The sequence below is a fragment of the Bombus affinis genome, chromosome 5 (assembly GCF_024516045.1).
Source record: "Bombus affinis isolate iyBomAffi1 chromosome 5, iyBomAffi1.2, whole genome shotgun sequence".
NCBI classification, from domain to species: domain Eukaryota; kingdom Metazoa; phylum Arthropoda; class Insecta; order Hymenoptera; family Apidae; genus Bombus; species Bombus affinis.
In genome coordinates, this window is record NC_066348.1 from 17,976,770 (window position 1) to 17,994,126 (window position 17,357).

General features: G+C 44.9%; 1 protein-coding gene across 3 annotated transcripts in view; it reads left to right on the plus strand.

Annotated features, from left to right (window-relative positions):
• LOC126916261 (neurogenic locus Notch protein) overlaps window positions 1-13,848 on the plus strand; it is a 178,747-nt gene extending 164,899 nt beyond the window's left edge. For all 3 annotated transcript variants that reach the window (XM_050721841.1, XM_050721843.1, XM_050721842.1), the window contains 6 exons: window positions 6,023-6,566; window positions 6,882-7,412; window positions 7,812-8,044; window positions 8,204-10,049; window positions 10,150-11,933; window positions 12,060-13,848. In XM_050721841.1, coding sequence (XP_050577798.1) covers window positions 6,023-6,566; window positions 6,882-7,412; window positions 7,812-8,044; window positions 8,204-10,049; window positions 10,150-11,933; window positions 12,060-13,150 — 6,029 coding nt within the window. In that variant the 3' untranslated portion in view covers window positions 13,151-13,848. The remainder of the gene's footprint in view (window positions 1-6,022; window positions 6,567-6,881; window positions 7,413-7,811; window positions 8,045-8,203; window positions 10,050-10,149; window positions 11,934-12,059) is intronic.
• Window positions 13,849-17,357: the final 3,509 nt, after the last annotated feature.

Sequence of the window (17,357 nt, forward strand, 5' to 3'; positions counted from 1 at the left end):
ATATCGAGCAGTAACGACGATAGGCGTCTGTCCTAGTTTATATTTCTTCCATTTTTTTCGCCTGATATTCCGAAACTTTGGAAATTAGTATGTAAAATCTGTCGTATTACAAACCGTTCAAATCGTTGCATCTCGATATCTCCATAACCGAACCACAAAACAACCTAATAAATACATCTCGTCGATTCCGAATTCGTCTTGCGAACGCGACCGCCGCCATTCCGACCATCGACCATTATCCACGAATAAATTTTCCGCAAAGTGGAATCTCCTTGGGCAAGCTGCAAGACGCTTCTCGCCATCGTCCATAATCGTTTTCGCTAGGAATCGGCCAGTGATCGTTGATCAGAGAGAAGCGCGCCGTTCCGTTCTAAGAAAAGCATTTCGTATCCTATAGCGTCGCGTCGCAGGCGTCGCAGCCAATCAACAGCGAGAATTCAACGGAGAATTTCAACCACGTTGGCAGAAACGCAATCAGCTTTACGAGCGCGTCGGGTTTCCGGATTTTTTCTATCCCTTCCGGCGAATCATACTTGATTCCGCCCCGCCCTCTCCTATCCACCAATTTACAGTTATCCGTGAGATGTACGAGTCAGGGTGGGGTACTTCTCTTCTCCTCCTTCTTCCTCTTCTTCTGCGAGTCCGACGCTCTTTCCGATTCCTGCAGATTTTTCTTCGAAGACGAAGAAAAAAAGAAGCGAAAGGAAAGGCGCGGTTCGAAGAGACGTCCGAATCGTCGGATTTTCGTCGTCGATCTCTTGCGTGAAATTAGCTGCTTATACGACCGTTAGCTCGGCCTCGGCCAACGTCGGTCGTATCAGCGTGTCTAGATCCCACGTGTACATACGATGCGAGCTTGCGTCAGAATAAAAGAAACAGAGATTCTTAGGGAAAATGTCGGAGAGGATTTACGGTTAACTTTGCCGGATATACGACAGACTGGAGGGCGTGTTTTCATAGAAAAAGAGGTACGGGTAATGCCGTCATTTTCCTCTGCGATACTCTACGTGTGGTACATCCGTGTAGGCGTCGGCGTCGCGTTCCGATGCGCCAGGCATTAGGCAAATAGCAAATGAAGAACTTGCTTTCCACCGTTTCTTCTACAGTTATTCCGCAAAATTTCTTGGATATGTACGAACGAAAAAGGAATTCCAAAACAATTACCACAGCACCACCATCCGAGATTGCGATTCGAAGGAAAATTTATTACAACACGTTTCGTTCGCTTAACCTTAACCAAGTCTTCCGACGAGCTATCCTCGTGCATCTTCTTCTCTCATTCCCTTGACGAGATATCCGATGAGATCTTCTTTTCATTCGATTCGATGAACAACAATTCACCTGCCCTGCGACTCGTCGTTACGTCGCGTCGCCTGCATTAACGTCATTGCCGAGGACGATCGAAGCGGACACCTCTCCTCTCTCTCTCTCTCTTTCTCTCTCGTCCAGGTAGCTGAGAGACTGGTGCAGTCGCGACCGTTAATCGCGAAAATCATCTGGCCTCTCGCAGGTGCTCGCCGTCTATCGCTTCTTTTCTTCCGTGCAGCTCAACCTTTGACCCTAAGATGCTTGCCAGGCCAGCCACTTTGATCACTCGAAACTCGAAACTCGAAACTCGAAACACTCGTCTCATTATATCGTCCCACCGTCGTTGCTCGAATTACGTTGATCGAGAATTCGAGAGACAAGAGGGAAACGCGACCAGCAACACACCGCTCGATCGTTCCAGAAAACAAACCTTCGTACACGTTCCGTTGTAAGTAATAGAAATGGGTTGAGCGACTACTCGCCGAAATTTCTTTTTTTATTCGACGCGCGACGATAAAAATACCAAAATGATGGATTTTTCGTCTATGAAAGTATGTCTCTTTGCCGAAATAATTCAGGCCTAACCTCGATTTTCTCTCCATAAAATAACGTCAAGTTCTGCGATGTTAATCTTTCCTATCGACTTGCCTTTATTTCCTCTCAAACGTTATTTATCCCTTATACGTAGTTATATAAAATCTTCGGAGGAACATTTTCTGCTTGTATGGTACGTCGATCTTGGAGAAACGCGAGAAATTCTTGCGAATTTTCGCAAACGAGGTTGGTTGGGACCGAGAGAAGAATTTCTCTTTAACGCGTGGATTCCGTGACGCGGCCACTCTTCCATAATTAAACCAAACGTGGATCAGGTTTGTTCTCGAGCCAAGCCATCGTCCAAGGGTTCGTCGCAAACCAGCCTTTTCAACGTTTCCACCATTTTGTTGATTATTCGCCGAAACTCGAACGTCCGAATGACTCTGCTCTTGCCGTCTGCTCTCGATATGGATCGACAAGAGGCGAGCATCTTCAAAGGATTCCGCGACCGCGCGATAATGCCAACGATGTGTTTTATGGGCGTCGTCAATCTCGCCAGCATCGCAGTGTGCAAGTACATATCTCGAGCAACAGCAAATTGCCTTATTTTCTCCTCTCTCTCTCTCTCTCTTTCTGCGAAAACACCAAATATAACAGTGTCGCTGATTTTTACGATATCAACTGTATCGTTTGAAAAATCGACTCTTAGCATACTCCCGTTACACATTCTAAAATCTAAGATACGATTAAAAAATACCCGTGTAACGTAATAATCGTGAAAACGCGGTTACTTCAACGTTGTGCGATCCAGGCCATCGATGAGTTTTCGTCTCGTATCACGGATTGCCAATAACAATTTTTTTTTTCAATGCACATTAACGTTATAACTATTAAGCCCATTAGCCGCAATGCAAAGCGGCATCTTTGAAGCTGCTGTTTGTTCGCTTCCTCGATGCTCATAATCAACCGATTCATATTCAGCGTGACTCGGAACACGGTCTGCAAATACATACATACGTGCATGTACGTACGTAGGAAGCAGAGAAACGAAGCAACGCGCATTTAAATTAGAAAATCATCGATAACTCGTTGGAAAAGGATTCGCGAGCCATTTCGTAGGGGCATTCGATGGTGGTAAAAGGTAAAAGCGTTTCGCGTAGGACGCGAACACACGCTCGATGGGTGGTGGCGGCTGTTGTTGATTAATAACGTGCACGATGCACTTTGTTACCTCACGCATCGATTACGTCCCACGTGGAATTTCGCGCACCATCGAAGACGACTGTTGACGATATTACGTATAACGTATACGACATCGAGATCCAGTTGCACGAATCCTCTGTCACGTAGATGAACGCGCGACTAAAGCAATATACACTCAGGTAACTAATAGGATCATGTAAAGGAACAAAATTGTCGATTCTTGTTGATTCGGCTTAAAATAGCAGTTTTCTCGCCATTGTTTTGGGAAACAAGCGGAAAATAACGAAAGCTTCGTTCATCGTATCATTAGATTATTCGTTGCATCGTATCGTTGGCTAATTTTCCTTTTTCGCTACGGTTCATAAAGCGAACATTTTATTTCTAAACAAGCCCAAGTAAAATCTATCGCGTAGAAAAGTATCCGATCGATGGCCGATAATTTTACAAGTGACGTTTCATTAAAAGTTCTTCCTCCCTCTAATTCTAAGCGAATCCGAAATCTAACCGAATAGGATAAAACGCTGAGCTCGCGTTCCATTATACGCTATTAAGACGGTATACTTTCGTGTCCGTAGGTTCGTATTCACGTTCGTTAAGCGTTCGTTAAGCGTTCGTTAAGCGTTCGTTCGAAGCTAAACGTAAAAGCATATAGATGCAGAAGGGCGAAAGAACGGAAGAAGAAAAGGAGGAAGAGAGGCGAGAGGCGCTCTCGATGCTGAACGAAGCGATTGCAAGAGGATGGATCGTGGATAGTGGATCGGCGAACCGTGTGTTGGCTTTCGCATAGTTTATCAATGCGCGTAGGCTGGTTCGAGAACAGCGGCGCGGCACGGCGCGACGCGGCGAGGCAATAGATTACAATTATCCGAACACGCCTGGTTAAACGTGGGAGTTGCCAGCACGGACACGAACGACCGCGAACGGCGCGGATCCGATTCTCGCCTTCTCTGCTTCTCGCCAAAACCAAATTACATTCGACCGATTCTATCAATTCATCGTTGTACGCCATTTTCCCTTTCCAGGCAGACGGACGAACGAACGAACGAACGAAGAAGCGAGCGATGGAAAACTGATGCTACGCGACCACATCGTGCTTGACATTCTTTCGTCGTTCCGCGCTTTTCACTTTTAACGGTTTGTTCTCTTCGAGTCTTTAAATTCTTGTCCCGTTACACATGGGCGCGAAAATCACAGAGAAAAGCCGATCGTATTAATAGCAACAAGTTCTTTAAAACAAGATTAAAACAAACAAACATAGTGCGATACGAGAATGCTCCAAGAAGAAAAATCAGTGCACGCTGCTTAATGATTCATGATGCGCGTAAATTCATTGCCTACTTGTATTAGTACTAAAGATTCGAGAGGAAACGACGAGGATATACCACCGTGTACAGCGTACGTGCGTTCACAGCTGAATTAGCCGCATCATTGTCCGAATGGAAAAACAGACAGAGAAATATTAATGCGAATACGATAAAAATCCGTGCGTCATCCGGTTGACGAACGGCAGCGACGTTTCCGCGAACAACCCATGGAATTTACAACGTCGTATTCGTATTCAAGGTGCTATAATCATATAGTCTTTTTTTTTATTTCCACAATACGAATATACATATGTATATACATACTTTACTTTACTTTGACGACACAAGATGATAAATTTACATCTAACTATGAATTAGACTTTTACGGCCATTCATCGGACAGTGGCAAATTTTTTTTTCATTTTTTTTTTTTTTTTTTTTTTTTAAATTTTGTTTTCCAATAAACTGAGAACGTTGCGTAGAACGTCGAGTAGCGCTTTCTCCTTTCTGGCATATATGGCGAAAATAGATTCGTTCGCAGCAGAGATTCCGATCAGTTTTGTCCGGCGCAGCATTTGCGCTCTGTTCGATCGAATCCTTGTAACGCGGAAGGCCAAGCATCTGGAACGATAACTTTCTCCCATTGAGAAGTCATCGCTAGTCAGCCGTATACGGCCAAAGAATTTCTCGATAGTCGCGCTTACCATTCGTTACTCGATTCCCTGGCTTATTCTTCGAAATGAATTCTGCGCCAATTAAACGGCCAGACCATTTGGATCGCATCTGAAATCAGCGGAAATTGTATTACGGTAGACGTCGTCAACTTTCTTTCTTCCTCTATACAGACTTCTTTTGTAAAAGATATCGGACGATCATCGTAAGATTTTGCATTTTCCTGCTTGTATTTCAGCGTCGTCATATTTTTTCACCTGACGTTTCATCCCAGTCGGTTGGTTTAAACATTTTTATTCATTTACGTTTGAACGCAAAAGAGTATATCTTCGATGCAGCAGCGTTAAAGCCAAGTTGACGTTAAAGCTGAAGAAGATCGAACGAGATGACTGAGTCAGTTGTTATTCGTCAGTTGTTACTGTCGATAATTGACACGATTATCGACATCATCGGCGTTAGACAGCGTGTATAAGAAGGCGAGAGGAAAAAAGCGTAAAGAGTCGATCGATCATAGACGCAATTAGCGGTGGACGTTTATCTGGTTGATCCGGGTTCGGTGCCCCTTCTCCATTGCCGCGTCTAATCGAAGATGTATCGAAGGTAAAATCGAAAGGCTGATCCTGTCTGTCTTACGACTCGATTCGCCTGCTCCACGATATCCGTAATTTCGCCAGTCGCGCTCCATACGAAAAAATCATTGCCGACTTCGTCGACGGATGTACACGTATATATATATATATATACATCCACTGCATATTACTTCCAATTATACTCAAAGACGAAAGCGATAGGGTTATGCGAAAACACTCAAAGTACCGAACCTTTGAGAAATAATCAAACGACTTGTTAACGATTAATTACACCGCTAATTACAACTTACTCCACTCTCCTTATACTCTGACAATACGCTTCATAGCCGAAAAATTCGACAAAAGTTCGCATCTTATACGGAGGTATCGCATCTAATACCGGAAGAATAATTTCGTTTGCCGTTGTTTCAGGTTTCACTGGCACCCAGTGCGAGATCGACATCGACGAGTGCGCGGCAAAGCCATGCCTGAACAGAGGCGTCTGCACCGACCTGATCAATTCCTTTAAATGCAACTGTGCCAACGGATTTGCTGGTTCTCACTGTCAAATCAATATAGACGACTGCGCCTCGTCACCGTGCAAGAACGGCGGTATCTGTCAGGATTCTATAGCCAAGTACACGTGCGACTGCCCGCCAGGATTCACTGGAGCATCCTGCGAAACCAACATCAACGACTGCCAATCAAATCCTTGCCACAGCGGCACTTGCATCGATGGCGAGAACAGCTTCAGCTGCAATTGCTTCCCAGGATTCACCGGCAAACTGTGTCAGACGCAGATCGACGAGTGCGAGAGCAATCCCTGCCAATTCGGAGGAAGGTGCGAAGACCGTATTAATGGTTACCAATGTATTTGTAGACCTGGCACGTCTGGAACAAACTGCGAGGTGAACGTGAACGAATGTTATAGCAATCCATGTAGAAACGGAGCCAAGTGTATCGACGGGATCAATAGGTGAGCCCATGGTTCGTTAGTTATAGGGATCGTTTATCGGGTGTTGGCGGCTTACCGCAATCCAATCGATTTGAAACGCACGATTCTACCATGTTTTGCCCATTTTGATCGCAACTTTAATACAACATTGACGACTCTTGTTTCGACGATGCGTTAATTATTGCCTACTTTTAATTTCGATGGGCGATACACGTTTTACGGCGAATTATCGTTTAAACGTGTCGACGTTGCGCGTTTCGGAATTTTGTAGCGAAATAAACGGTGGACGGTAAGAGTTAATCGTATCCTCAGTGGGCACGGTATGTTTTCTTTCAGATACTCGTGCGAGTGCGAGCCAGGATTCACCGGTCAACACTGCGAAACGGATATCAACGAGTGCGCCAGCAATCCCTGCGCCAACGGCGGACGGTGCATAGATTTGATAAACGGCTTCCGGTGCGATTGTCCTCGCGGTTACTACGACGCTAGATGTTTAAGCGACGTGGACGAATGCGCCAGCAATCCTTGCGTGAACGGTGGCACTTGCGAGGACGGTGTCAACCAGTTTATCTGCCACTGTTTGCCCGGTTATGGAGGCAAAAGATGCGAAGCGGACATCGACGAATGCGGCTCGAATCCTTGTCAACACGGTGGCACTTGCAACGACCATCTCAATGGATACAGCTGCAAGTGTCTAGCTGGATACGCTGGTACTAATTGCGAGACAAATATCGACGATTGCGCGGACAATCCTTGCCAGAACGGCGGTTCTTGCATCGACCTCGTCAACGATTATAAATGCGTTTGCGAATTGCCGCACACCGGCAGGAACTGCGAGGACAAGCTAGATCCTTGTTCACCTAACAAGTACGAATTTCACTTCACTAAATTTTCCCACCTTCTCTTCTTCAAACGACGCGATAACCATTCTTTGCATAACGGACACCTCCTTGTCTAAAGGTAGCCGATTTTCATGAATTTCTCTCGGCAAAACTATCCTTTGAAATTGGAGTACGGTACGAAACCTTGATGAAACCTAATATGAAAAGAAAAGGGCCAAGCGCCAACATATTTCCCTAATCAACTATGTATATGGACGATTTTTCAAGAAATAACTGGTATAAAAGTGTAGAGTCGAACGACGAGTCCGATACGCGCGTATATTTGAAAAAAAAAAAAAAATGTTTTATAATCTATTATCCTATTATCCTATTATCCTCTAATCGTTATAACGTACCACCTGTTATCTTTGCTTTCGAATCATAGATGTCTTCATGGCGCCAAGTGTTCACCATCCTCAAATTTCCTCGATTTCGCCTGTACTTGCACGGTCGGTTACACTGGCAGACTCTGCGACGAGGACGTCGACGAGTGTGTAATGACCTCTCCATGCAGAAACGGCGCTACTTGCAGAAACACCAATGGCTCGTACCAGTGCCTTTGTGCAAAGGGCTACGAAGGTCGGGATTGTATCATTAACACCGATGACTGCGCTTCCTGTAAGTATCAACCATTAACCGATATCATTACATAGATTGTTATAGTATCACATATTTGTAATACTATATATAATATACAAGTATGTATTTATAATACTATGTATATATTAATCGTCCAAGTACACGCCAATCTAAGCAACGTGAATTTATCATTTTCAGTTCCCTGTCAGAATGGTGGCACTTGTTTGGACGGTATCGGCGACTATACCTGTCTCTGCGTAGATGGTTTCAGTGGCAAACACTGCGAGATCGATGTAGACGAATGTTTGTCGCAACCATGCCAAAACGGTGCAATCTGCAAAGAATACGTAAACTCGTACACTTGTCAATGTCAACTCGGATTCTCCGGTATAAATTGTCAAACCAACGACGAAGATTGCACCGACAGTAGCTGCATGAATGGCGGTAAATGCATCGACGGCATCAACAACTATACCTGTGTCTGCAAACCCGGTTACACCGGTTCAAACTGCCAGTATCGTATCAACGAATGCGACAGTTTGCCCTGTCTGAATGGAGCCACCTGTCACGACCACGTTCAGTATTACACTTGCCACTGCCCTTACGGATACACCGGAGCCAGATGCGATCAGTACGTCGACTGGTGTGCGGATAATCCTTGCGAGAACCAGGCTACCTGCGTCCAGCACAAAAATAAGTACCAATGTAATTGTTCCCCTGGCTGGACCGGCAAAGTCTGCGACGTTGAGATGGTTTCTTGCAAAGACGCGGCTATAAGGAAAGGAGTGCCGGAGAAAAGCCTGTGTAATAACGGTACTTGCGAGGACATAGGTAATAGTCACCGTTGTCACTGCCTAGAAGGATACACAGGTTCTTATTGCCAAGAAGAAGTCAACGAGTGTGACTCTGCCCCGTGTCAAAACGGTGCCACTTGCAAGGATCTCGTTGGATCTTATCAATGTCAGTGTACGAAAGGTTTCCAAGGGCAGAATTGCGAGCTCAACGTGGACGATTGCAGGCCTAATCCTTGCCAGAACGGCGGCACGTGTCACGATCTGATCAGTAACTTCAGTTGTTCCTGTCCTCCTGGTACTTTGGGCTTCATATGCGAACTGAACGTGGACGACTGTGCCGTCGGCACGTGCCACAACAATGGTACCTGTACCGACAAAGTAGGCGGATTCGAATGCAAATGTCCTCCAGGCTTCGTGGGACCTAGATGCGAGGGTGATATCAACGAGTGCTTGTCCAATCCTTGTTCTTCGCCAGGGACTCAAGATTGTGTGCAATTAGTCAACAATTATCACTGCAACTGCAAACCTGGCTACATGGGACGCCACTGCGAGGTGAAAGTGAACTTCTGCGACAGCTCGCCGTGTCAAAATGGAGGCGTTTGCACCGCCAAGCAAGCTGGACACACTTGTCTCTGCCCTAGTGACTATTACGGAAACAATTGCGAATTCGCCGGCTCCTATTGCGACAGAGAGCCTTGCTTGAATGGCGGTACTTGCAGAGTGGCCGAAACGGACGTTGGATACAGATGTTATTGTCCCCCTGGAACGACCGGAACACACTGCGAGATAGACGCCAGAGACGAATGCGCCAGTAATCCGTGCCAACAATCCAATGCCGTTTGCAAAAATCTTCTTGGAGATTACGCCTGCGATTGCCCGCCCAAGTGGACCGGTAAGAACTGCGAAATTTACGATCCTAATTACGGAGGAGGTATCTTTGGCAGTCCGAGCTCGAACATACCGAAAATCATGAACGCGTATGATCTTGACCTGGAATTGGAGAGAAAAAAATGTATCGAGAACAGATGCGAAGAGAAGTCTGGTAACCACCATTGTGACGAGGAATGTAACAGATACGCTTGCAACTTCGACGGAAATGACTGTTCCTTGGGTATTAATCCGTGGCGTAATTGCACTGCTCCTATCAACTGTTGGGACGTTTTCATGAACGACGTTTGCGACGAGGTTTGCAACAACGCCCAGTGTTTGTTCGATGGAAGGGACTGCGAAAGGAAATTGGCACCGTGCAAGTAAGTATTAAAATATCATTCAGATACCTGTACGCGTACATCTGTCTTATCGTAGTAATAATATAACGATCTTGTTCGATCCTTTTTCTCGTTTCTACAGTCCTATCTATGACGCTTACTGTCGCAAACACTACGCCAACGGGCACTGCGATTATGGCTGCAACAACGAAGAATGTAATTGGGACGGTCTGGATTGTGACAGGGAACCGCCATCATTGGCAGAAGGTGTGATTTCAGTAGTGGTAAGGATGGACATGCAGACATTCCGCTCCAACGTGGTCGCATTTCTCAGAGACATCGGTCACGAATTAAGAACCACTTTAAGAGTAAAGCAAGACGAACTCGGCAACGACATGATATATCCCTGGAAGAGAGAAAGAGACCCCGGTATGCGCACCAACTTCTTTGGTCGACCGACCACCATCTACACCAACACGCAAAGTGGTGTAATCGCCTATTTGGAGATCGACAACAGAAAATGTACCGTTACTCAAGGAGCAGTGTGTTTCCCATCAGCCAACGAAGCGGCCGAATATCTGGCAGCCACCGCGTCCAAACACTCCTTATCTCGCAACTTCCCGATCGAACAAGTCCGGGGGGTCGTGGGCCCACAGGGTCCAGAGTACCCGGACGCTCCAACCAACTACAAATACGTTTTCATCGGTATCGTGATCGTGGTACTTGGAGGATTATTGGTCGGTGTGCTGGTCACGGCGCAAAGGAAACGAGCGGTGGGTGTCACTTGGTTCCCAGAAGGTTTTTTACGCACCAACAGCGGAAGCGGACAGCGTCGTAGATCGAGAAGACGAGGTCCAGATGGTCAAGAAATGAGAAACTTGAACAAACAACCGTCGGTAAATTGCATGGATCTCGATGTAGGGAATGGACGAGCGCAACAATGGTCGGACGACGAGTCAGATTTACCACCTTCGAAGAGGATGAGAGCGATAGAACCTGGATACGCCAGCGATCACACAGCCATTACGGATTACGAGGAAACGGAGCCTCGAATGTGGACTCAGCAGCATTTGGACGCCGCGGAGATTCGTAGACCGGACGCCGGAGTTTTGACACCGCCTAGTCTCGAACATGGTCAAGACGTGGACGCCAGAGGACCCTGTGGAATGACACCATTGATGGTCGCTGCTGTACGAGGTGGAGGATTAGATACCGGGGAAGAGGAGGACGAGAGTGACGGAACGGCGGCCGTGATTGCCGATCTAGTTGCACAGGGCGCAGATTTGAACGCCACCACGGATAAGAGTGGCGAAACGTCTCTTCACCTGGCGGCAAGGTACGCCAGAGCTGACGCGGCCAAGAGGCTTCTCGATGCTGGCGCGGATGCCAACTCTCAGGACAATACCGGTAGAACGCCTCTTCATTCCGCCGTCGCTGCCGATGCGATGGGAGTCTTCCAAATACTGTTGAGGAACAGAGCAACGAATCTGAACGCACGTATGCACGATGGAACCACGCCATTGATTCTGGCCGCACGTCTCGCCACCGAGGGAATGGTGGAAGATCTCATTAACGCTGACGCCGATATCAACGCAGCCGACAACAGTGGCAAAACGGCGCTCCATTGGGCTGCAGCTGTTAACAACGTGGACGCTGTCAACATACTTCTGGTCCACGGCGCGAATAGGGACGCGCAAGACGACAAGGACGAAACGCCGTTGTTCCTTGCCGCCAGGGAGGGCAGCTTCGAAGCGTGCAAAGCGTTGCTCGATACTTTCGCCAATAGGGAGATAACCGATCACATGGATCGATTGCCGAGAGACGTGGCCAGCGAGAGATTACATCATGATATCGTTAGATTACTGGACGAGCATGTACCCAGGTCGCCACAGATGGTGAATGTGATACCAAACGGCCCTCTCATGGGTAAGCTATATTCTTTCATCCTTGACCTCTTAGTTGTATCTTTGGTGTATTCGTTTCCGATGTATTTTTACGTATACAAATGCAACGTGATATTCAAATTGTCAATGATTCGATCCTGTGTCGTAGGCTCGCCAAATCATCCACAATTGATAACGCATCCCACAGTGATCGGCTCCGCTCCGAAACAAGCCAAATCGAAGAAGCGGCCGAAAGCTGGTACCACGGGGAATCCAAACAGTCCGGAATCGGAGGGCGGTGTAGTGGTGGTAAGGCGAAAACCATCGGTGAAGAAGCCACCGGCAAAACGCGGTGCCCAACCCCCAAACCAGGAGATTCCCCAGGGAGCTGAGGGAGCAGAGGGAAATTTACCGAGTCCTTACGACAGCGCAAGTTTGTACAGCAACGCGCTTCCGTTAGTGAGTCACACGGCCACGGCCAAGCAACCACCACCGTACGAAGACTGCATAAAAGGCCAGTCCATGCAGGGCCTTCAACAGTTGGGCCTCGACACGTTCACGACCAATTACGGGTTACCTAATTTTCACGACCAACTGTTAGCGTCGCACCAACGACAAGCGCAAGGAATGGTGAACACACTGTCGCCGCCCTATAGCAATCAGTCACCGCCACACTCGGTGCAATCGAACATGACATTATCGCCACAGGCGAGCTACATGGGCTCGCCGTCCCCGGCAAAGAGTAGGCCGTCATTGCCTACTTCACCAACTCACATCGCCGCTATGAGACAAGCGACGCATCAAAAGCACGGTGGCATGCCACCGGTGGGATTCGACTTTGAGAATCTTCCCTATTCGTCGAGTCAACAACAGCAGCAAATTCAACAAACACAGCAACAGATCCAGCAACAGCAACAGCAGCAGCAACAGCAGCAACAACAACAACAACAGAGCACACAACAGCAGCAGCAGCAACAGCAACAGCAACAGCAGCAGCAGCAGCAGCAGCAACAACAAACTCAGCAATACTACCAGTACTTGACGCCCCCTTCCCATCATTCCGGACCAGACGTAACACCGCAGCATTTAATGCAAGCGCCTGAGAGCTTCCCCACCCCTTCGCCAGATAGTCCAGGTCACTGGTCTTCCAGTTCGCCGCACTCCAACAGTGACTGGTCTGAATGCATGGCGTCACCAAACGCGTACGGTGCTGGAGCCACCCACCAAAGTAACAAGGGCTCCGAGGCGATCTACATATGAAGGAGGGAGAGAGAGGCGGTGTTCTCAAACTCGCGCGAGTAAGTCATAAGTCGTGCGACGACGACGACGGCACGCGCGTCAATTGTGATTAATTCGTCGAGTTTGAGGGCGATTAGCGCTGATATTTTTTTCTAAATGGTACCTCCACTGCAGACGAATCAGTGCGACGAACGCTCTCTCGTAAGGTCGACGGTGTGGATCGTTTTACGTGCTTCAACCGGGCAGGCGTTAGCAAATGCATTAGCAAATGCGTACAACATCCATTACTACTACCGCTATCACTATCACTGTTACTACCACTGCTGCTACTATTGCTGCTGTTGCTACTACTGTTACTGCCACTACTGCTACCACTACTACTACCACTATTACTGCTACCGCTATTGCTGCTGCTGCTGCTGCTGCTGCTGTTGCTGCTGCTGCTGTTGCTGCTGCTACTACTGCTGCTGCTGTTACTACTACTACACTACCACACTACTACTACCGCTACTACTACTACTACTACTACTGCTACTACTACTACTACTACTACTACTACTGCTACTGCTACTGCTACTACTACTACTACTACTACTACTACTACTACTACTACTACTACTACTACTACTACTACTACTACTACTACTACTACTACTACTACTACTACTACTACTACTACTACTACTACTACTGCTACTGCTACTACTACTACTGCTACTGCTACTACTATTACTACTACTACTGCTACTACTACTATTACTACTACTGCTACTGCTACTAGTACTACAACTACTACACTACTACACTTCTACACTTCTACTACTGCTACTACTACAGGTCTTTATATATAAATATTTATAAATATAAATATAGATGAATAATTATATATGTATATGTATGCAAGAGAATATTTCTGTTCTTTGGATGGAGAACATATATACAGAAATAGACACTGTTTATATAAATCGTTCAACGATTGTGCCTTTTCTCGAAGGATTAGATAATTTAGAAGTAACGATGCGTGATCAAGATACAGTACTCTGTAACCTACTCGTGCATCATGGCTCAAAGAACAACAATGGTGCCTTGGACTTGCCACAGTGTGAAGATCCGATAGACAATTTTCCTTTCTTTTTTTTCTTTTTTTTTCTTTTTTTTTTTTTTTTTTTTTTTTTTTTTTTTTTTAATGGAACGAAACCTTGCTATCTACAATAGTATTGTACATAGAACAACATGGAACATGAAGAATCGTCCGCGCTATCAGAAATGTGTTCGACAGGGACCACTATAGAGTGTAATATGTAATATTCTATTTAAATATATAACGCATAATATTTTCAATGAACGTGAGAGAAAATGTATGGATCGTCGTGCGTTTACACGCTTCGATCGTCTCGCCTGTAACACGCGATACAACGGATAGAAGCAAAGGGGGAACTCGTAGAGAAAAAAATTAGTAGGCGTTAGAAAGAAAATCGAGAATCGTGCCTTCGAATAATCGTAGGGTATAAGAGGAGTTCTTGCGTAGATAGATCTAATTAAATTATGTATCTTGATGAAACGCAGCGTTTCCAAATGGCCCTTAACACCGATTTTGTTTTATTATTGACTAACACGAGACATGCTATAAAACGTAAGATGCAAGAGCAACGTAACTTTTGCACGGTCGACGGGAGCCTCAGAGAAATCGTCTTCACCCCACGAACGGATCGTTCCATACGTAGACATTCCATTCGAACGACGCTATTTTTTTCTCTCTTTCTTCTCCTATTTTTTTTTTTTTTCCTTTTTTCCCGGTATATCCTTATTCTCTTCCAAACGATTTCTCAATCACGAGGTATATCCGCGCGGATCGCAAAGTCCTCGAGCATACAAAGACTTTGTTCGGACGAAGGAAGATTGGTGAACTTTCGCGGTTATGCCTCGTACTTGCTAACTCTGTCGAATCGTTTGTTATTGTACTAACGGGCACTAGCATAATCGTTAACGTTTAATTATTTTAAAAGCGTACGCGTTAAATAGATCGCTGTATTAAATTAAATTAAATTAAATTAAATTAAATTAAATTAAGCTAATAGACGGGCGGTAAGACGATTCGCTGATCTCTCATCTGCCAAAGCCAAAACGAGAGAGTTTTCTTCTAGACGAAAGAATGCGTGATCAGATCTGGTGGTATGTACGCATAATAGAATTAGATATTAACACTAAATTGTTACGAGAGAAAAGAAGCAATTATCGACGATACCTCGAGGAAAATGGAACTTGTTCTATGCTTTTGCAATATATCCACCAGTGACCGGGAATTCATACAGAATTCAGAATAATCACGTTTTTCCTGAACCTTTAATCCTCTTTGCTTTCTCTCTAATCAGGAAATTTGTAAATATTCCTATACATTTTTTGTTTCTATCCATGTTCTGCTTATCACACCATCCTACTTCACTCATCTAACGTACTACCATCGAGTACTTTTTATATAATTCTCTTTTCTCTCGATTTTGTACAAAACTGTTTTTATATATATTTTTTTATATTATGTAAGGTAGATTATATCGGTAGTATTATAAGACGATTTCCCTTCCCACATATACAATAATAACGTTTCCTTTTTATCGTATTACGTTAGAAATCATAGAATAGAGGGAAAAATATAAATGTATACACGTATATATGTATATGTGTGTGTGTGTATGTGTGTGTGTGTGCGTGTGTGTTTTCCGCGTATGTAATTGACCGTTGCAAAGAGGGTCGTCGTTACACCTCTTACTCCTTAATACTATGCAATTCTGGATTACGTGCTGGATAGAGCGGTGCGATAGAGATTTGCCGAACATTAAAAGACACGTAACGCTCCTAAAAAGAGGCATTTTTTTATTTATATGTAAAAAAAAAAAGACGTATACACGCGTACACGCACACGCACGCGCACACGCACACGCGAACACGCACACGCACACGCGAACACGCACACGCACACGCACGCACGCACGCTCGCGCGCGCGTTTGTGCGTGCGCGTGTATGTATGTAAACATAGAATCTTTTTAACGAATTAAATGTATCTTCACACGACTGCCTTTGTATTTGTTAAAGCCACGAAATATCTGCCAAATAGCGAATGACGAAAATATCAAGAAACGTTCAAATGTAATATTTTCCTCCTCCTTCTTTTTATAATAGTATACGGTAAAAGATTCGATGCGAACTCGGACAATAATAACGTGCGATAGAATTCTTTTATTATTTTTAAGTATTATCGCGCGTAAACGAATTGATGATATTTTCGCTCGGGATAAACTATCGAACGTGGAAAATCATACACTTTACGTAAACGGTGTAATACATAAAGAGATTATAAGGAAACCGAACATCGTTAAACGAACGTGTAATCATTGTGTTCAAAATTAAACGATATCCGCTCTGCGACTCAGCGACTTTTCACTATGTATTAAGCGAGGGGAAGAGAAACGCGAGAGACGAATAGATAAGTTACACGCTCCAATTTACAGTTATCTACGACAAGTTAGAGAAACTCCCAATTACTACGATAGATCTTGTTATTCCTTTATATCTTGTAAAAAGTACTGAGTTTTATTAGTATTAACTATTCCATAAACTGAGAGTTTGTTCGATCCTATCGTATCCTGCCTTTTCTCCTCCCTAATCATCCCTTTACTTCCGACATCCTGATCCTCCTCATATTTTTTATAAATAAGTTATGTCTTTTTAAAACAGATGTAATAATAAAGATAATCTAACATTCACAATAGGATTGTTGTTCTGTTCTATCGTGCTATGCTTCCGTGTTTCATTCCTTCATGTTGTAATGATTTAAACATAGATACCATCTTTTTGTTTAGTACGTTGCAACAGATTTTACGCAACGATCAAATTGTATTATAGCGATAAAAAATAAAAAAATGTGAAAATTTCTCCGACCTATTTCTTTGGCTCTTCTTCATTTTTACACGTTTCGCCTATCATTCGCGTTTCAATCGTATTTTTTAGTCTTAGTGTCTTAGTGCCTGCGTGCCAACTTCTGGTCTAAATTAAATACACGAACTTGCTAGAAATATCGGAATAGTCGATGATTACGATAATATTACGATGATTACGATTGGCATTCGCATCGAACAGCCGAAACAACGAAATATCTTACCGGATTAAACAGACAGACGGCCTCGCTTTGAACAATGCCGAACGAGGAATGTAAAAACGTAGAAAAACATG